Raw genomic sequence first — 22,695 nt, forward strand, 5'->3', positions numbered from 1 at the left:
ACATAGCACAAGAAAACGGTTACAATCAAAACATAATAGACAATATCATAAGAAAGACAAAACAAAAACTTAACAAACAGAAAAACACGCAAAACACAACACAAACACAAGAACACAAGAAATACATCACACTAACATATGAAAACAAAAGCACACATAAGATCGCATCTTCATTCAGAAAGCAGAAATACAACATAGCATACAGAACAGAAAACACACTACAAAGACATCTCAACACACAAACAACACACACAAATAAATACGATCACACAGGTGTATACAAACTCACATGTAATAGTTGCGACAAGTTCTACATAGGACAGACAGGCAGAGCATTCCAAACACGCTACAAAGAACACATTAAAGCAATAACCAGAGGACACAATACATCTACATATGCCGAACACATAACCAATGCTAACCATACATACAATAACATAAATGCGGACATGGAAATCCTACACATACAACCCAAGAACCAAAAACTCAACACACGAGAACAATACGAATTATACAAACACACTAAAACACGCCCCGATCAAATTCTCAACACACAGATCAATTTCAGTACACACACACTATTTGACTCCACTTTTCAACACCTTTCAACAATCAAACGCACCCACATAACAGGCAGAGAAGTTCGAGATGACGCCAAGATCTAGTAGGCTCTGAGGATGGTGTGATGAAGCACCGAAACAGCTGTAAGCCGCACAAACTTACATAATTAACACGAGTAAGCCTGCTAGTTAATCAATTAATGAAATTACTCTCTATTGGAACATGAGTGACTGAAATTTGATTGAACAGTGAAGTTCATTCTCGTAGTTTTTATGTATTTCTATATGTATACTCAGATTATAATTCAGGAATGAGGTGCCAAAACATACAGCATATTAAACATTTTACTTCAGTTTAATTGATTCAAATTTAACTACTTTGCCTCATTGTGTGAATTTGTATCTGTAAGATGTTGTTTAGGAGTTCGAAGAGTCCAATTGGTGTGGTGTTCTCATGATATAGTGCCGGTAACCTTATATATGAAAAGTAGAATCTAGCCATTTCGTGCTGTCTTGCTTTAAATGTGCCAAAAAAAAAAAAATTAAGACGAGGTAAGAATAAGCAAACGACATAAGCTGTATGGAGAAGATAGGCTTGCTAAAAGGCTATAAGGTATATAACAATGTATATCTATCCTCGATTACAACCTTATCTTCAAAGTCTTAACGATTGTGTTACAGGGTGATCTCAAGAGTTTCCTGTCTCAGAACATCGCCACAGCAGAGGCTCTGAATCAGCAGGGCGTCACTCTACAGATGTGCTGCAATATCGCATCAGGGTTGCTGCATATGCACGACAATGGATTTGTGCACACGTATGTTTGGACACAAATTTATTTTATAGTACAGTGAAACCTCTCACGACGATGAGTTTTTGGAAATCTATCTAAGGCTGTCTTTTGATTAGAAACTAAAAGGAGCTACAGTGTGTCCCATAAATGCAGGGACAGAGAGCGCAAAATATATTATGTTGAAAGGTTATAACAAAATCGAAACCTGGAACTTTTTCTTATGTAAGTCATATGACTAATAAGCCATCATTAACAAGTTACGATTGCAAAAGAGTATTTGTATTTCCATTTGTGTTTACGGTACCATTAAGGGGCCTGGGAAATGTAGACAGCAAAGATGCACACATTATACATAATAATCCAGACTTTCTCAGGAACTTCTAGTTATAAATCTTTCAAAACTTTACCAGATAATGTGTCTGCATATGTATATTTCATATAAAAAATTCCTGGAAATTAACGCATTTAAAGAGATTGACACTCTCATTATATTACGTTTTCTACTATAAATTTAATCTGATTACAATAAAACTATGTATATTTTCTTTGTTCAAGAAGATACAAATAATTTAATTATAGGTATGTACAAATTAAAAGTTGTATCTTTTTACACTTTGACACTTCCCAGGCTCATAACAATATACAGTAGAACCTCTATTATCCATGGTAATGAAGAGGGTGAACTGAACGGTTAATCGAAAAAATTGGATAATCCGTATCATAAAATATTTTCGTAAATTAAGTGAACAATACTTGAACTTTCGTAATTTTCTCCGTGATCTTGTGTTTAACTTGCAAGGTAGAAGATCAGAAGTTCACTCATTCAAGTTTGGTTGTCAACAACTGGTGTTTAAGGGGCAAAGAAACTCCTTGTAATGGCTGTCAACGGAAGGATAGGAATAGTAGAGGTCTCGTGATGTAGGTTTACATACTTTATACATTTCATCCTTGTTTTTTTATTCAATCGCGCATAGTTGTAACACCAATCTCGTATTCTGATGCGAGATGAGCCACAGTTTCTCTTTCCCCAAACTGCTCAATTATTTGCACTTTTTTCGATACTTAGCACAACACGTTTTCTTTTGACATTTTGGAGTACGTTTTATACAGAAGTTGAGTAGACCATACTGTGTAAGTGAAAAGGCATGTAACAGCACTCTCTAGAAAAAATACGTACTAATATAACGTAAAGTAGTAGGCCTACTTCATATATTTCTGTAGGAAAAAAAGAGAGAGAGAGAAAAAAAGCGAGAGTCGGATAATCCGTCAATCGGTTAATAGAGTGACGGATAATCGGGGTTCTACTGTAGGTACTTCGAGGGTAGAAAGTTTGAGAAACATCTTTTTGTAATATAGAAATCACTATATACAGAGCGGAAGTGAAATAATCTTATAGATTGAAAGGGGCAATACGATACACTTAAATGAATAGAAAACTGTATTACGTTTTGTGATTAAATGCACGGTTAATTAGAAAATTAAGTAACATTTTAACAGTCTGGCAACATTGCCACTAACACACTGCTCTTTCTTCTCGTAATACAGATGTAAGAGGTCAACGAACTGTGGTCTGTCTCCTTAAGTGAACTACCTTCCATCTCCCTTTCTGGCTGCAACGTTGCAATCTGCTCACATCGTTCAGTGGCTTGAAATTAGTGGGTTTTAAATTAAATTTACATGAAAACCGTCCACGCTATTGAAATACACCAGAGGGATAAATGATTCTTTATTAGATTTTCTACTAATATGACAAAAATCACAATTCTACTCGCAATAGTTACCGAATAAAAGAAGATGTTAAACATTTGAAGAAAACTTTTTTTCTGAGAAAAGTAGGGATTTCCCACCAATATGATGTTACACTTTTATGTTACATACAGCATGAACTATTCATTCGGAACATCTGCAGGGTTATTTCACTTCCACCCTGTATATACATTTTTTAAAATTCAAAATACCAGTACTAATGCAATTTGTAAGCGTGAGTTCTTCAAAATTACTGACTGTTATCTCAATGCTGAATATTTTAATACTGCCACATTTTTCTACATAACTTAGTTACTTACTATACTGATTTGGTCAACAGAGATTTAGCTGCCCGTAATTGCCTTGTAACACCAGACCTATCAATCAAAATCGGTGATTATGGAACAAGCATCGAAACATTTAAAGTAAGTAATATTTAACATTCAATAATGTTATACTAATATGACAAACTGTGTATTAGTCATATATATCTTTATTGTTGTGTAAACACACTATAAAAATCTATAAGAAAATTTATAAGGTTAAAGTTATTATTTTACACTTCAATTGTTATTATTTATTTCGGTATTTATGTTATAAATAAAATTATTACGAAATTATTCTTGTAATATGTTAAAAGAACTTCAAATAAAACGTGCAAGAATGTAATATTAAAATTACAGTATCCATCAGCTCTAGTTATGATTTTGGTAAAACAGTCTAAATTGCTTTGTTTATATTAGTCGTAAATAAAATAATTTGTATTGTTGTTGGTATGTACTTTGATAATTCCGAGCAAAATGTACAAGGTTATTTATTTACACGAAACATCATGTGTTTTTCCGCCTTCCTGAAGTAAATTTCTTTTGAAGATCTTCATATAAACATTCAGTATTTGCAATTCCAAGGTAATATTGTAAGAATCTTTCAGTTTATTTTCAAGAACTACAATGCTTTCTTATTTTATAGGAAGACTATTATTGTGCTGGTGAAGTTGCCCTTCCAATCCGATGGTGTGCACCAGAGACGTTGCATTGTACAGAAACCACGATTGAAACAAAAGAGGTGCAGTATATTTGAGTTTATATCTTTTATTGTATTGTATTGTATTTATTAACATTCCATGGTATTCATACATTGCTTACAGCTAGAATATGGAACAAGTCAAAAAACTTAATACTATTATAAAATCTTAATTTATAGTCACAGTTTAGATGAAATATATACAGACGAGATTTACAATATAGTCTACTAGTACAACACAAAGTTTTAGTATCAATTTCATGAAGTGTTATTGAATGTCAAGAATTCACCTACAGAATAGAAGGCGTGAGAAATTAGGTACTTCTTTAATTTGGTCCTAAATAATTTTAGTTTTGAGTTTCATTTTTTATATCGATAGGGAGGCTATTAAAAATTTTTACTGCCATATAACGCACTCCTTTTTGATAGCACGATAGACTTGCCGATGGAGTATGAAAGTCATTTTTTTGACGTGTATTTATGCAATGAACTGTTGAATTAGTTACAAAGTTTTCACGATTACATACGAGGAAGATTATTAATGAAAAGATATACTGACAAGCCATGGGCATTATTTGTAGTTTTTTTAAAATAGTCCTATACGATTCCCTAGATTTGGCACCTACTATTATTCTAATTACTCTTTTTTGTAATAGAAATATATTGTTACTATCTGTGGAATTTCCCCACAATATTATTCCAAAACGCATTACCAAGTGGAAGTATGCAAAGTATATTGTTTTTAAGGTATTGATATTTACTATCTTTTGCATAGATCTAATAGGAAAACAAGCTGAATTTAGTTTGGGGGTAATTTCTTTAATATGATTTTTCCAATTTAACACATTATCGATTTTTAAGCCAAGAAATTTGGTGGTTGTTGTTTCTAATGGGGATCTATTGTTAATTATTGCGCTAGAAATTTGCGAGGTTGAATTTGGACAGGATTTAAATTGAATTATGTTAGTTTTGTTACAATTTAATACCAATTTATTGACTGAGAACCAGTCACATATTTTTGAAGAGAATTTCCTCTGTTGAAGATTGGAATGTGTTGGAGTTATTGGCTGTAATTACTATACTTGTGTCATCTGCAAATTAGTATATTTTCTTTGAAGGCAATTTTCTTGATATAATATATTATTTAAAGTAAAGTTTTAAAAAAATTGTATCTGATTGGATCGAGAAATTATAAATATATCACTTCATTGATTGGAAGGAACTAGACATAAACAATATGTACGCAAGTTTGTGAAGAGAATAATCATGATAATGGCAGAAATGGCTGAATACAAGTCGTGTAGTCATAGTCAAAATATTCACACCAAATTGAGGCTATTAGCGACTTCATGTTCCTTGCACATTTCAAGATCCAGATAAGATCAGTTCTTTGGTCTCATTCTAAACAGTACAATACTTATTGGGAGTAATATTTTCACCAATATTCATTCTGACATAAAAACTGATTATATTAATTTTTCGTACTTCTTTAATCAATAATGAACTGAACTCAAGTTTTATTTAATGGAACTACTTTTTATGAATACACACAACTTTTCCTCTCCGTTTACATCAGGAACGAATTTTATGAGTGGATAGTTAACATTTTATGTATATTTAAAGATAAAACACACATGTTAGGTCAATTATATAGTGTTCATAGATTTGATAAGCTACATTAAAGATTACATATTAAAGTTATATGAATACTAATTATTATGTGTTTTGCATTAACTACTTACGGTACTCTTTTGAAAGATTTTTAAATGTTGTACAGATTGGAATTAATCATGCACTCAGTTGTGCGAGGAGCAAGGGTCACATTCCCAGACATACATCACTCAATGATATCATTAAAAGATCTCTGACTTCTTGTGGCATCCCGTCTCTTTTGGAACCACCAGGTATTAGTCTTGTGGATGGTAAATGACCCGATGGTCTCACCTTAATTCCATGGTCTAGAGGAAAATCTTTAATTTGGGACTCACTTGCGTTGACACTCTAGCTTCATCTCACTTGCCGAATACCTCCAGACGCGTAGCATCTGCTGCTGAATTAGCCGTGAAGAAGAAAGTCAATAAATATGCTCATCTTTTAGACAATTATATCTTTGTCCCATTTGCTGTGGAGACCTTCGGTCCTTGGAGTCATGACTCTAAAGTTTTGGTATCTCAAATCGGCCAAATTTTGATCTCCATTACTGGTGATCGTCGTTGCACTACTTACTTGCGTCAACGTTTAAGTATTGCAATTCAACGCGGAAATGCAATGAGTGTTTTGGGTACCCTTCCCGAGTCCAGGCCCTTTGGATGGACTCTTTTTCTTGTAAAATTTATTTAGCATAGATAGTTAGATATTTTTAGAAGTAATTTATTTTTTCATTACAAGATAATATTTTATACAAAAAAAATTATATTATATTATATGTGGAATATTTAATTTGCCACTAATTACACACATATGTATGATTATTGTGTAAGTGTAACAATGACACAAGCATTTTTTATTATATAAAATTAATTAAAGGTATGTTTGTTTAACAGGTGACAGCAAGTGCCAATGTATGGAGCCTGGGTGTAGTATTTTGGGAGATCTTTGAATTTGGAAAACTGCCATACTCAGACCTGAGTGATGATGAAGTTATAGTGAAGGTGCTTGGGGAAGGCACTCAGCGCCTTGACCAACCATCCTTAGCATGTCCTCAGAGGCAAAACCTGTATGTATATATTTTATTTCCTATTAATTTATAGCAAATTTCTGTAAATCTGTTTGTTTGAATGTTGGAGAAAGCCCTATGGCCTTAACTCTGTCAGGTTAAATAAAACCATTATTATTATTATTATTATTATTATTATTATTATTATTATTATTATATTTGACATTGTTACATAATATACAGGGTGAATACTAATGCCATCTGTGAAGGCCGGAGTGTGACTGAGGATTTTGTGGCGATAAATTTCGAGTTATTTTTTCTTTTTCTTGGGTTATTTTACGACGCTGTATCAACATCTGGATTATTTAGCGTCTGAGTGATATGGTGATAATGCCGGTGAAATGAGTCCGGAGTCCAGCACCGAAAGTTACCCAGCATTTGCTCGTATTGGGTTGAGGGAAAACCCCGGAAAAATCCTCAACCAGGTAACTTGCCCCAACCGGGCCACCTTGGTTTCGCGGCCAGACGCGCTGACCGTTACTCCACAGGTGTGGACTTCGAGATATTAACCGTCATGGTATGATGATTAGTTATGGAAATATTAGATCCATAACGTGTAGTAATTGGAGTTAAATGTCAAAAACACAACAACGATGTGATGTGTGCTACTGTACCGTTCCTGAAATGGTCGGATTTCTTGGTTTCAGCGCAAGAACTACAAAGAAAATAACTGTAACTGGTTTCTTTTCAAGTACTGTACTGTGAGTTCTCTGTGCAATATCAAAGTTTAAAGTCCACACCTGTGGAGTAACGGTCAGTGCGTCTGGCCGCGAAACCAGGTGGCCCGGGTTCGAATCCCGGTCGGGGCAAGTTACCTGGTTGAGGTTTTTTCCGGGGATTTCCCTCAACCCAATACGAGCAAATGCTGGGTAACTTTCGGTGCTGGACCCCGGACTCATTTCACTGGCATTATCACCTTCATTTCATTCAGACGCTAAATAACCTAGATGTTGATACAGTGTCGTAAAATAACCCACTATAATAATCAAAGTTTAAATTGATGTTACAATACCTATCTGTTTCGCACTGTGAAGGAAGGTAGGCACGTTCTGTTTACATTGCACACATCAAGCAGTCAGTTTGATGTTGGAAAAGCCCTATGGCCTTAACTCTGTCAGGTTAAATAAAACCATTATTATTATTATTATTATTATTATTATTATTATTATTATTATTATTATTATTATTATTATATTTGACATTGTTACATAATATACAGGGTGAATACTAATGCCATCTTTGAAGGCCGGAGTGTGACTGAGGATTTTGTGGCGATAAAATTCGAGATATTAACTGTCATGGTATGATGATTAGTTATGGAAATATTAGATCCATAGTGCGTAGTAATTGGAGTTAAATATCAAAAACACAACAACGATGTGATGTGTGCGACTGTACCTATCCTTGAAATGGTCGGATTTCTTGGTTTCAGTGCAAGAACTACAAAGAAAATAACTGTAACTGGTTTGTTTTCAAGTACTGTACTGTGAGTTCTCTGTGTAATATCCAAAAGGAAATAACATTTCAATGGATACCTAGTCATTGTGGTATACCTGGAAATGAGAAAATCGATAATATTGCAAAACAGGCAACATATTTGCAACCAAGACCTCTTCAAGTGTATCTCTATCCAGTGCTTTTGCTTCAGTAAAGTCTCATTTTACAAACCTATGGATCAACAATTGGCTCTCTTCTGACAAAGGAAAAATTTTACAGTCTGTACAAAAGAAACCAGATGACCTGGAAATGTACAAAAACTTGCCCAGACATGTTCAAACATTTTTAACAAGAGCCAGAACAGGTCACATTGTCACTCAATTGTACTTACACCGATTTCACATTTCTGATAATTCTACTTGTCTGTAGTGTAATAATCATGATGAAGATCTGGAACACATTCTTCTATACTGTTCATCCATAAACCACAAAAGAAGTAAATTAAAATCATCAGTACCGGTTGCAGAAGACACAGCCCTGCAGTATATATTGACTACACCCCACCTCTGGCTACTAGCAACAGGCATCTATAATGAACACCGATCAAAATACCCCTCATTTCTCGTGAAAAACAACAACTGAATAGACTACAGTGGACTATAGTGGACTTTATGTTGTCAGCAAACAGCTGGATACATTAAGAAGATTGATCGATTCACTCCAACCATTCTTCATCATATGGTAATGCAGAATTCCAGCACGAAAATATCATATTTACTTCAGTACATGACAATAATATGATATGCGTAAATAATCACTTAGTGATTTAGAACGGCTCTGATTCCGTTGGATCCCGGCCACTTAGTCACTCGTAATGAGTGCACCTCTGCACATAATGTGTTGGACATTGTGCCACTGTCACACATCTGTGACAAAGTGCATGAGGGTTGGTCAGAAAAGGGAAACTGAGAGGATTCAATCCGGCATCGGAACTGGAATCTGGTGTGACTTAGTGGATAAAGCATCAGCACGTAGAGTTGAAAACCCGGGTTTGGGTCCCGGTGCCGGAGAGAATTTTTCTCCACACCACCCATCTTTCATCATATGAGCCGTTCAGAGCAAAAGTGGTGTAAGTCAAGAATGGGTAATGAGGGTTGAAGTAAACATTCTGTAAAATACAACGCAAAGTAGCAATTAATATTCACTTTATTTAAACTATTAGTAGTCAGTGGATAACAAGAACGATGTATTAATTGCTACTTTGCACCTCATTATCCAATTTTGACTTACACCAATTTTGCTCTGAATGGCTCATATGGTAATGCAGAATTCCTGCATGGAAATATCGTATGTACTTCGGTACATCACAATAACCTAATAATAATAATAATAATAATAATAATAATAATAGAATAATGGTAATAATTATAAATATAAAATAAATTTTTCGCCATGCGCCCTGGTACTATTTTATTTACGACTACACCCCTGGTCTTATGAATAAAAACTCGTTTATTATGTACAAGTGAGTAATGTCTTTCTACATTACAGGGTCCAACCTTTGTCTCTTTAAGATTACAGATCAAAAACCACATAGCTCTCCCTCAATCCGTATTATCCAGATTGTCCTTGTCCCATGTAGTCCAGATAATCAGGACTCTACTGTTCCCATATGTAGGGACCTGAATTTTTAGCATCTGTTTTCATCATTTGTAAGTAAGTAATTAATTAATAATGCTTTATTTCTCTTCCAGGTACCTGCTCATGAAGCTCTGTTGGAGTCACTTGTCTGAGCGTCCTGTGTTGCTGCAAGTTCACTCAATGTTGAACCATCTCTATACCAACCGAGAAAGGTATAGCCAAGATGGCGACAACTCAAGTCTCAAAACAGATGAAGACTTTGAGCATCGTTGGGAAATGTTCAAACCCAATTCCATTCCAAAAACTGATAACCACGTAACTTCGCCAGAGAGCACTCCAGTTATGCAGTCTCCAACGCGGTCGGTGTCAGAAGAGAACAGCTCTTCAGTTCTTCATGCATCACAACTCGAAGACGGCACACCGCAGAGGAAATCACTGATCCTTCCTCCGGCAGCGTTTGACTCAGGAAACTTGACTGTGGACGGTAGCAACACAACTCCTCTCACGACGTCACCACAACCGTCACTGGCTAGCAGCTCGGGGGGAGAGTTCTTCATTCCATCACTCCAGCAACGACACAAATCACCAAGCCTTCAGAACCTGCGAGGATCTGTAGATGATCTCACCGAGAGTACCATGACAAACTGGCAGAAATCGGGGGAAGGTGACGAAGTAGATCAGTTTTCAGATGTTGTAGAAGAAAAAGAGAGTGAAGAAACGACTCTGGATGAAGAGAAAAACACAGAAGTCAAGGAAACCATAACATTAGAGCCAGACTTCGACTCTTGGTTGAAAGGTGTTGAAACTACTAATGAAGAAGACGCAAAATTTGTTCGTAAAATATCCGAGGCAATTCGGGATCTTGATAATGCTTTGGCTCTTGAAAAGACTTCTTCTTCATCTTCATCAGAAGCGTCCAGTAAATCTGTGTCGCATCAGAGTCCTGCCAAAGACACGACCACCATCCTATCAGAGCAGAATGTCGTGCTGGACTTCAGACTTGGTCGCGCAGATTCTGGCGTGTCATCAGATGACAAGGAGATGATGTTCCAGCCAGACAGTTTCCAGGACGACAGCTACATGGAAAATGCCAAGTCCATACATCTAGAAAACAGGGCGACTGACTCAGGAACTGATACTGAGGACGAAACGTGGAGGAGAAGAATTGAACGGGGAGAATTCTCAGAGAAGGTGAAAGAGAAATCAAAATCAGTTGCGGATCTGATGGTTCTGACTCACATCGAATGTAGTGATGGCAGTGACTCCGACACTCCTTCTCTGACGTGGTGCTTTGAAAGGAGTTCTAACGGAAGAGGCTCTTTCTCTACAAGGCTGAGAGCAGGCTCTTTCAACAAGAATGCGGCCGCCTCTTTTAGCAGCGAAAGCAATATTCATGGGGCTGTTCTGGGGGAGGAGTTCAGAGATACGCTGAAGAAACTGCATGAGGCACAGAAAGAGAGCAGCTCTGTTCTGCAGAGGAAAGCAGACGCTTGTAATATACATTCTTCAAATCATAATAGGGGGGATAATTTTTTAGCCATTGATGCCTCGGAAGAAATTAATAGAGAGAATGGTATAGGAATAGCAACAATTAGCAACAAGGACCTAGTTAAAGACGTAGCACTGTTACTGTCTAGTGCAGATGGGAAATTAGGGAGCGAGATTGACAGTGTTGAAAAGCGTGTGTTGAGTCATTTCAGTGAAGTGCCTGATAAAGATAGTGTACGTAGTTCAGTGTCCACACCTAATCACCACGATAACAAAGACTGCAAGTATAATGCTTTTAGTGAAGTAATTAGTGTTGATGCTGTTGCCATTCCTCATGAAGATGAAACAGTAAGAAGTGTAACAGACTCACTGAGTATTAATGTGCCTCATAAAGTTGTGATAGAGCCTTCGGTAAGTAATGCAAGTGCTATAGTAGAGACACCCAACGTCACTTTGTTTACGTCAGATGATTCTTTTGAACGTTTTTCTGGGGATGAAGACAGTGGCAAGGATTCTTCAGTTCAGAACGAATATAACCAATCACCTCTGTTTACAAGTACACCGCATCGTCACCATAACAAAGTAGGAACTGATGTAAGTGAAGTTTTAGATTATAGTGTTGTGTCCGACATGCAGTCTGTAAGTAATAGTTCGCACAATGATGTAACGTCGGATTCATTCCGGTTCTCCTTAAAAAACAAAACTAATATAAGTGAATTGGAGACAAAACACCCGGTCACATTAACCAATGAAAGAGCTGCTGCAAGTAATGAAGAAAAATCACATACTTCAGTAGTACTCGGTCCTTGTGAAGACTACACGCTGGACTATTTTAAGGGACTGAAAACAACCTCAGGTGATGTACTACTTGAGGACATATCATCAGAAAACAGTCCTGTCACAGTTGAACATTTTGAAGAGAAACAGGAGTCTCTGGATATGGATTATTGTATCGACTCCTGGGACAAGCACCTGGCTACAGCCTTCCAAGAGCATGAGGCGGAGGCAGATTTCTATGACGACATAAGTTTCAAGTCTGGCGCAGACAGCTTTACAGATGAAGAAGACCATTCAGTTGCTATTGTGAACCGTTTGCCTCGTGATGCTTCAGTAAATGAAGCCATAAATTCAAACGTCTCATATCCGGCACACGACTTGTCCACAGACCCACAACACTGGAACTCCTCCTCTCACGTTAATGATGTGTGTGTGAATACAACCAGTGAAAATTATGATAGGCATGCGTCTTCAACAAAAGAAGTGCTGGGTACTCAAACAGACATTATAAAACCAGAGGAAACCGTACACTGTAATATTACTGCGCAGCAAGAAATAGGAATGCTCAAATCTCTTGTTGGCTCCAGCTTTACCAGTACTGAAACAAACACTAGAGACAAGGAAATAACGTCAGGAATAGCTTTTGATCCATGGAAAAGTGATAACGTAGGAAATATAGAAATAAATATGGGAACTGGAGATAAAGAAGTTTTGGATCCATGGAAAAGTCACGAGGATTTTGGAAATGAATGTGCTACAGAACAGAATGCGATAGACGAAGAGAAAGATCTATTAAACGCACCAAAAACCTTCTCTGAGGTGGAAAAGATTGACAGCTTATCACTTGATTTTTGTAACAATATCAGTGATTATTTCACAGACAATTTCAATGTTCAAGATGATAATTTTGATATGAAAGAAAAATGTGATCCAAATTCTACATATCCAAAACTAGGAGTGCAGGAATTTAAGACCTCTATTCCTAAATCACTAGAAGAAAATTTAAATGATGATAACACAGTTGAATTGTTGACGAGTGAAAAAGCAGCAACATTTGCTCTTTGCTCCAGTGATATTGATACTGACACAGAGTTGTTTAAGTCACAGTCTAGGAGTTCTGAGGAAGACCTTCACTCCCAAGATTTAAGTGAAAGTATAAAACCTAAACAGCCTGAAAACGATCAAAGTCTACTGGGTGATGTTCATAAAAATAATAGTTCAGTGCCGATGTCCGTTAATATTTTTGAAGATAACTCCAATCACAAATATACAGATTTCGAACATAACTTTTTGGACTCAGATAAAGAAAGCACGGAACTCGATTTATTGGGAGCCGTGAACACAACATTACCAATAATCTCTCCCAATAACATGGATGATCATTATGAAGAAGCGAAAAGAGATACACACGAAAATGACATGAAAAAACACTTTCTTGTTCCTGAAAATCTGATTCTTGTTCAAAAAAAATTACAAACACCTAGTCTCTGTATCCCAAGTTTAAACGTCATTGCTGCAACTCCAGTTCCATCAGGAAGAAACACACCAGAAGAAATGAAAGAAGATATCTTCGATAATATATATGGAGAAACCGAAACTGTGGAGCTAAACAGGTGTCCAACATCTGTTGATGCTGACAGTATAAATGATGAGACATTCAGTATAACAGTAGCACCAATTGATGAAATAGGCAGCCACGAAGATATAATGCAAAGTGAAACAGACTTAAAATTAACATCAATTAACGAAGGAAAGTGCAAGGAAGATACAATCTCATTTGAAGCTGATGCAAAACTAACACCAGTTGGCGAAGAAAAGTACCAAAAAGCTGTAGTTCCACTTGAAACACATGTAAAAGTAACACCATTTGATGAAGAAAGCAAAGAAGATATAATTCCATTCGAAGTAGATGCAAAAGTAATATCCTATGATGAAGAAAAGCTCCAAGAAGATGTAATTCCACCTGAAACAGATGTAACAATAACACCGATTGGCAAAGTAAAGTATCAGAAAGATTTAACTTCTCTTGAAACAAATGTACAAAAAGCATTAGTTGTCAGAGGAGAGGATCAGGTAAATGTCACAGATGTAAAAGTATCATCAGTTGAGGAAGAAAAGAACTTAAAAGATTTCACTTTATGTGAAACATATGCGCAGGGAACAGCAATTGATGAACAAAAGGATCAGGACAGTTTAACTCTACTTGAAACAGATGCAAGAGAAAAACCATTTAATGAAGAAAAGGACCGAAAAGATGTAACTCTACTTGAGACAAATGTAAGAATAATACCAGGTGATGAAGGAAAGAGCCAGGAACATTTCATTTCACTTGAAAGAGATTTAAAAGTAACACCATTTGACAAAGAAAAGGACCATGCAGATTTAACTCAATTTGAGAAAGGTGTAAGTGTAACACCAGTTGAAGTAAGGGACGAAAAAGTCATAATTCCTCTTGAAACTGACATACAGGTAACATTAATTGACGAAGAAAATGGACAAGAAGATTTAGCTCCACTTGAAACAGATATGAAAGTAATTGTCGAAGTAAAAGACCAGAAAGAGATAATTCCACTTGAAGGAAATGTACAAGCAACAACAATTTGTGACGCGAATGATCAGAAACTTTTAACTCCACTTCAAGTAGATGAAAGAGTTACGCCAGCTGAAGAGAGAAAGAGCCAGGAAGATTTAACTCCATTTGAAATAGATGTGAAAGTAACACCAGTTGAAGAAGGATGGAACCATGAAGATTTAACTGCACTGGAAACAGCTGTGAAAATAACACCAGTTGAAGAGGGAAGGAGCCAAGAAAATTTAACTACACTGGAAACAGATATGAAAGTAACACCAGTTGAAGAGGAAAGGAAGCAGGAAAATTTAATTCCATTTGAAACAGATGTGGAAGTAACACCATTTGAAGAGAAAAAGAGCCAGGTAGATTTAACTCCATTTGAAATAGATGTGAAAGTAACACCAGTTGAAGAGCAAAAGAGCCAGGTAGATTTAACTCCATTTGAAATAGATGTGAAAGTAACACCAGTTGAAGTGGGAAGGAGCGTCGAAGATTTAACTCCACTTCAAGTAGATGAAAGAGTTACACCAACTGAAGAGAGAAAGAGTCAGGAAGATTTAACTCCATTTGAAATAGATTTGAGAGTAACACCAATTGAAGAGGGATGGAGCCAGGAAGATTTAACTGCACTGGAAACAACTGTGAAAATAACACCAGTTGAAGAGGGAAGGAGCCAAGAAAATTTAACTACACTGGAAACAGATATGAAAGTAACACCAGTTGAAGAGAAAAAGAGCCAGGAAGATATAACTCCATGTGAAATAGATGTGAAAGTAACACCAGTTGAAGTGGGAAGGAGCTTCGAAGATTTAACTGCATTGGAAATAGATGGGAAAGTACCACCAGTTGAAGAGGAAAAGAGCCAGGAATATTTAACTCCATTTGAAATAGATATGAAAATAACACCAGTTGAAGAGGGAAGGAGCCACGAAGATTTAATTGCACTGGAAAGAAATGTGAAAGTAACACCAGTTGAAGAGGAAAAGAGCCAGGAAAATTTAACTCCATTTGAAATAGATGTGAAAATAACACCAGTTGAAGAGGGAAGGAGCCAGGAAAATTTAACTGCACTGGAAACAGATGTGAAAGTAACACCAGCTGAAGAGGAGAAGAGCCAGAAAGATTTAACTCCACTTGAAACAGATGTGACAATACTAGTTGAAGAGGAAAAGAGCCAGGAAGTTTTAACTCCACTTGAAACAGATGTGAAAGTAACACCAGCTGAAGAGAAGAGCCAGAAAGATATAACTCCACTTGAAACTGATGTGGCAGTAACACTAGTTGAAGAGGAAAAGAGCCGGGAAGATTTAACACAATTTGAAGTAGATGCGAAAGTAACACCAGTTGAAGAGGGAAGAAGCCAGAAAGTTTTAACTCCACTTGAAACAGATGTGAAAGTAACACCAGTTGAACAGGGAAAGAACCAGGAAGATTTAACTGCATTGGAAACAAATGTGAAAGTAACACCAGTTGAAGAAGAAAAGAAGCAGGAAGATTTAATTCCACTTGGGACAGATGTGAAAGTAACACCAATTGAAAAGGAAAGGAAGGATGAAGATTTAATTCCATTTGAAACAGATGTGAAAGTAACACCAGTTGAAGAGGAGTGGAACCAGAAAGGTTTAACTGCATTGGAAACAGATGTGAAAGTAATACCAGTTGAAGAGGAAAAGAATCAGGAAGATTTAATTCCACTTGGGACAGATGTGAAAGTAACACCAGTTGAAGAGAGAGGGAGTCAGGAAGTTTTAACTGCACTTGAAACAGATGTAAAAGTAACACAAGTTGAAGAGAGGAGCCAGGAAGATTTAACTTCATTGAAAACAATTGTGAAAGTAACACCTGTTGAAGAGGAAAAGAAGCAGGAAGATTTAATTCCATTTGAAACAGATGTGAAAGTAACACCAATTGAAAAGGAAAGGAGGGATGAAGATATAATTCCATTTGAAACAGATGTGAAAGTAACACCAATTGAAAAGGAAAGGAGGGATGAAGATATAATTCCATTTGAAACAGATGTGAAAGTAACACCAATTGAAAAGGAAAGGAGGGATGAAGATATAATTCCATTTGAAACAGATGTGAAAGTAACACCAATTGAAGAGAAAAAGAGCCAGGAACATTTAATTCCACTTGAGACAGATGTAACACCAGCTGAAGAAGAAAATAGTCTGGAAGATGTAACTTTACCTGAAACACATGGAAATGAAACATCAGCTGAAAGCGTAAAGGACCAGAAAGAGATAGCTCCACTGGAAAGAGTTCTACAACTAACAGCAGTTTATGACACAAAAGTCCAGGAAATTTTAACTCCACTTGAAACAGATGTAAAAGTTACACCAGGTGAAGAGATAAGGAGTCAGAAAAATTTAATTCCACTGGATGTAGGTGCAAAAGTAATACTAGATCACGAAGAAGAGATAACTCCACTTGAAACAAATATACAAGTAACAGCTGTTGAAAGCAAGGACCTGAAAGAGTTAATTCTGTTTGAAACAAATGTAAAAATAACTCCAGCTGATGAAGGAAAAGGACAGCAAGATTTAACTCCATTTGAAACAGATGTGAATGTAACTCCAATTGATAAAGGAAAGGCTCACAAAGAGATAATTCCACTTGAAACAGATATAAGAGTGACACCAGTTGATGAAGGAAGTAGTCAGAAAGATTTAATTTCACTTATAACAGATGTAGAAGTAACACAAGTTTGCGATGGAAAGGGCCAAGAAGATTTAATGTCACTTGAAACATTTTTAGGAGTAACACCAGTTGATGAAAGAAAAGGCCAGAAAAGTCCAACTTCACATGGAACAGATGTGAAAATAACACCAATTTATGATGGAAAGGACCAAGAAGATTTAATGTCACTTGAAACATTTTTAGGAGTAACACCAGTTGAAGAAAGAAAAGGCCAGGAAAGTCCAACTTCACATGAAACAGGTGCAAGAATAAGGGTCCACGAAAGAAAGAATCTAGAAGATTTAATTTCACTTGAAACAATTGATAACAGTCAGAAAAATATAACTCTACTTGAAACTGATATAAAGTCAATATCAATTAAGAAAGAAATGGGTCATGAATATTTAACTCCAACTGAAACTAACGTAAAAGTCACACCAGATGACAGACTAAATCTCTATAATGATAAGGCATCATTTAGTGTGAAAGAAGGACCAACTGATGAAGAAAAGGACCAGATAAATATAATCCCACTTGACACAAATTTCAAAGTCACTCTAACTAATAAATTAAGTCATGATATTTTGTCTACAGAATGTCCTTCGACTGATAAGTTTAATTCTACCTCAGCACACATTACAAAAACTTCAGAAACAGAGACTTTTCCTATTACATCCTTAGATCATACAATGACTAACATGGAGGAATCAGTATATTTTGAAGACCACAGCAAAGTTGCTGATGCTATAAGTACAGAATTTCCTAGTTATGAAGATATAATTAATATTAGCACTAATGTATCAAATTTATCTAATAAATCAGTAAGTGATAGTCATATAATTGCAGATGGTTTTACCAACTATGAAGTTAAGCCATTTTCATCAAAGGATTTATCTTCTTCTTCAGAATCAAACCAAACTGCAACTGCAAAGTTACCTGAAAGTGAAAAGATGTTGGAAATCACTGCATTAGAAGTCAACCAGAAGACCGAAGTGCCTTTAATTGTCAATGAGGAATATTTGACATTAAATATACCATTGCCAACTGATTTATTTATTTTGGGACATGAGAAATTAGATGATAAAGGTCTGAATTGCGAAGATGACACTAAGAGACCAAAAGAATTGAAGGTGGAAGCTCAGTCTGTTGACGATGACATGTGTAATTTCAAAGAAAACTCTATCTTGGATCAGTGTGACCTTTCTTTTGATCTTATTGGAAGGACAAAATCAGATATAGAAGAAAATAATAAAGAACTGAAACGTAATGATTTGACGCTAATAGAACCGGAATATCTGCAGTCCTATGATATTAAGGACAATATTTTGATATCAGAAAACAAAAAAGACAAAGAAACTCCTTCCTTTGAAATTTCTAATTCTACGCAGATACATCCAATAAAAACTACAATACCCACAGAATCTGGCGTGAATAAAATAGAAGAAAGTTTTGACTCAAGTTGTATGAATTACGAGCAAGTACAAGTGGGTCCAATAGAAGTAAATCATGCTCAAGGTAATGGTTCCACAACATGTACTAGGAAACCTAAAGAAAACTCACATCAAGTGGCCTTGGATTCAGCAACAACGAGTAGATTAGAAATACATGATCTTGTGCAAGAAAACAAAGAAGAATCTAACTTCGATCTTTCTAACTTTGAACAAGATCCTGTAGAATTCATAGACATCAGACAAAATCAGACTTCTGATGTATTCAATGAGAAGGAAGTGATCACAACTGTTGATTCCTGGAAACAGAACCAATTTGACAAGAGCCGTATGCTCATGGAAGATTTTCTTCTTGGGGAGAGATTAGCAAGTGGTCTTACAGCATCAGGACTGGATCTGAAGACAGAGGAGCTGCCAGAGACTTGTGAAGTCGAAGATGATGGCGAGGACTTTGGTCTAGACGTGGTGAAGCACTCGACTCCGGATGATGAACGAAGCAGTGATTCGGGCTTCAGAGATAAGGGCAGTTTGAGTGAGAGCTGTGAAGATGCTTGTGATGAAAAGTATAATCTAGAGGATATTGAAGCTGAATTGGAAGAAACGTACAACAAAGATGGTTTCAACTATGTTGAAAAACATGATGATGAAGAACAAAATGGTAGAGCTTCAGAAGAACAGCAGAGGAAATTGTCAACTAAAAGTTCAGATGATTCCGCATTTCATTATATCGATAAGACTGAAGATGAAGATCAAAACGACAAGATATTTGAGGATATACAAAGAAAATTATCTGTAAGAAGCTCTGATGATTCAGCCTATCATAGAGGAGATCTCGAGTATTTTGACAGTGAACATGAAGAGAGTAGTAATGACAGAAATCTCGAGACAATGGATGATACAGTCCTAACAATAACCGATGATAATGCCGAAAAAGAAAGTATTATCCATCTCACAGAAGACATATCACTTTGTAAAGACACAAATCTTATGGACGTAAATTTTGATTCTCAACAGAACAAACCTGAAGAATTCATCAGGTCTGAAAATTGTATAGATTCTGTTTCGAAAAAAAATTCTCAAGGTGATAGTAGAGAAATGACAGACCTCAATAATGTTCAGAGCAATACTGTAATAAATCAAACACAACAATTTTTGGATTTCGAAAGAGGAATTCAGAATGTGGATCCCCTGAGTTCACAACAAGAAGGAAATGAAACGGTTTCATATTTTCTACAAGGTGCACCTATTGATAAAATGTCTATCATATCAAGCCCGGATGTATATGAAAAACATTCATTAGACTACATAAATGAGAATTATCAATATGCAAATAATTTCATATCATCCATTGATAAGAACACTGAAAATTCAGAAGATCAACTCTCTGAAAGTATGCCCAGCTCTGTCGTTGATGGTGATAGCAAAGTATCACGACCTGACAACTTGAACTTCGATTTCCAGAGACCTACAGAGCTGGTGTCAGCAACAGGATGGTATTTACATCCGCCACCAAAAGGCGAAAATTATAATGTAGATGACGATAAAGAAGATCAAGGATCATGCACCTCCAAATATGAAGAAAGCAATAACAATGAAAACAGCTACGTATCATTCAGTCTTGATGAAGAATTCGTGGCAGCCATCCGAAATGAATTGCGTGAAAAATTACCCTGCACTCGTCAGCAGAGTCAAGAAGAAGATTCTGAAGAAGATGGGATGCTAGACCCAGATGATGATTCTCCTCAAGAAGAGAGAACAGACATTATGATCCATTACAATACATACCCAGCACCCTTGTCACCTATATTAGAAGAAAGAGAAAGTGTGAGTTCAATAACAACTACTATCAGCGATCACTATTCTCCGTTTGCGGCCCCAAATCAAGCAGATGCCACCAAGTCTGGGTCAGATTCTGAACCTGTTAGTCCAGTGTTTGTTTTGGACCCCAAAGAAACTGAAGTTAGTGCTAAAAAATTTGAGCAGGAGATCCGAGAAGCTCTTGAAAACTGCAGTTTGAGCAGTGAAGATACAAGTAGCTCTTGCGATAAAGAGCAAAAAGCGAGTAGTGTACTGTTTGAGGACTTGGAACAACAGCCATCAGAAGATGCACAGAGATTAATGTTAGATGTAACAGTAAATGGAAAGAACATTGTTGTCGTCCGTGGTACCAATCAGCATAACGATGATGATGACCTACTAGTGGTGAACACGGAAACAAATGAAGCTACTCTGTTAGAGAGTCCGAAACCAAAGTCACATCTAGCATTTGTTAACAACAGAAGAACGAGTCAGGAAAGCAAATCTGTTGATGAAATCTCTGCCACACCAGATTTCTTTAGTGATGATGAAATGACTGTAGGAGTCACTCCAAACACGTTTATAATTGAAAAGAACAGATTTAGTGACAACTTCATTCCAGAACCAAAATCAAATGACAGGAAAGATGCATCGTCAGATGATGAAGTGTACACACCAGACAGCATATCGCCTGAACATGCTACTGCATCCACTCTTCAGTCACCTGATACTGAAAACCTATCAGATTTCTTCCTCACACCATCTGAAAAGTCCCCAACTGCAAGTGAATGTCCTAACAGCCCTAACGGGCCACAAAACTCTGCAGTGTATAATCCATACTTCCTGCATTCCTTGTCTAAAACTCACGATAACCCTACTTTTGAAGAAGTTCAAGAAATCTGTCTGGGTGTTGCAAACAATGAAGCAGCAGAAATAATATCAGAACTGGAAAGTAGCGGGATATTCAATAACAATAATAATACAAGTGATAAAGGCATTTTCACGACATTGCTGCCGGCATGTGAAAATGTTTCAATTCAAGAACTGCCAACATCCAGAACTGCTTCTATAAATGAGAACAGCGATGAGATCTCTGTGGATGAAAACTCAGAATCTTCCGAATCAACAAAGAAAGATCTCGTTGATGAAAATAGCGGTTCATTTACACAATCCCAAAGACTCTCTGCAGTTGACCGTCTTGATTATCTGACATCACCCAATCTAGATGTGTTTACAGAGAAGAGCAGGGAAAGTGCAGGGTTTGACAGTTCTCCAGAAGAAGAAGAAAATTCTCTGAGATCCAATAGTTACAACAGAAAATTATTATTAAATGATACTCTAGATCTTCTGAAGAGACGGAAAGAATCTCAGCAGCAAAACAGTAATGATACATACCAAGAAGATGAGGAAAAAGACTGGAGTCTCCCGAATTTGGAGGCATCTCTTCTCAGTACAAAGGCACCAATGCCATCGCCTGAAGAAGAATCCTGGAAACAGATTCCATCAATGTTGGCATTCTCTGATCTCAATGAGGTAATGGCTCGTTGTGGCAATGAGAAAGAGACCTTCAATGCTCTCTCTTTCAATGGCCAGACAAATTGTGTGCCTTACGGTGGCCAGACTGAAGTAGACGAAGGAGACTTGATGTCCACATCATTTAGCATCAAGGGTGATCCTGATGATCCAGAATGCTACACACCAGATTGGGAGAGTGATTCTGATGAAACAAATGAAGATGACAACAATTCGTCATCCAGTGGAGAATTCATATGGAAGGTATGTTCGTAAATTTAGTATATGCTATGTACATTAAGTAGGTAAGACAGATGTGTATATATTTATCTAAATACAAAGTACGGCACAACCCACAACATTTTAGACCTGCTTGTTGATTCCATCTTCTTTGATATAAGATGACCTAGAAAACTCGCCTAATCAGCTTCATTGTACAGGGTGGGGCACAGGAACCAAGTGTTTTTAAAATAATCATAAAACAGTTAGTTTTTATTTTCAACACATT

The 22,695-nt window shown here is 36.5% G+C and overlaps 1 protein-coding gene across 3 annotated transcripts in view; it reads left to right on the forward strand.

Moving 5' to 3' along the window:
• LOC138706674 (uncharacterized) overlaps nt 1–22,695 on the forward strand; it is a 399,695-nt gene that overhangs the window by 324,260 nt on the left and 52,740 nt on the right. For all 3 annotated transcript variants that reach the window (XR_011334044.1, XM_069836232.1, XM_069836234.1), the window contains exons 6-10: nt 1,242–1,375; nt 3,438–3,522; nt 4,067–4,162; nt 6,664–6,836; nt 10,028–22,451. Coding sequence is in view for 2 of the 3 variants with exons in the window: in XM_069836232.1 (XP_069692333.1) it covers nt 1,242–1,375; nt 3,438–3,522; nt 4,067–4,162; nt 6,664–6,836; nt 10,028–22,451 (12,912 nt within the window). In the remaining variant the exon portion in view is untranslated. The remainder of the gene's footprint in view (nt 1–1,241; nt 1,376–3,437; nt 3,523–4,066; nt 4,163–6,663; nt 6,837–10,027; nt 22,452–22,695) is intronic.

The sequence above is a fragment of the Periplaneta americana genome, chromosome 9, assembly GCF_040183065.1.
Source record: "Periplaneta americana isolate PAMFEO1 chromosome 9, P.americana_PAMFEO1_priV1, whole genome shotgun sequence".
In the NCBI taxonomy this organism is placed as follows: domain Eukaryota; kingdom Metazoa; phylum Arthropoda; class Insecta; order Blattodea; family Blattidae; genus Periplaneta; species Periplaneta americana.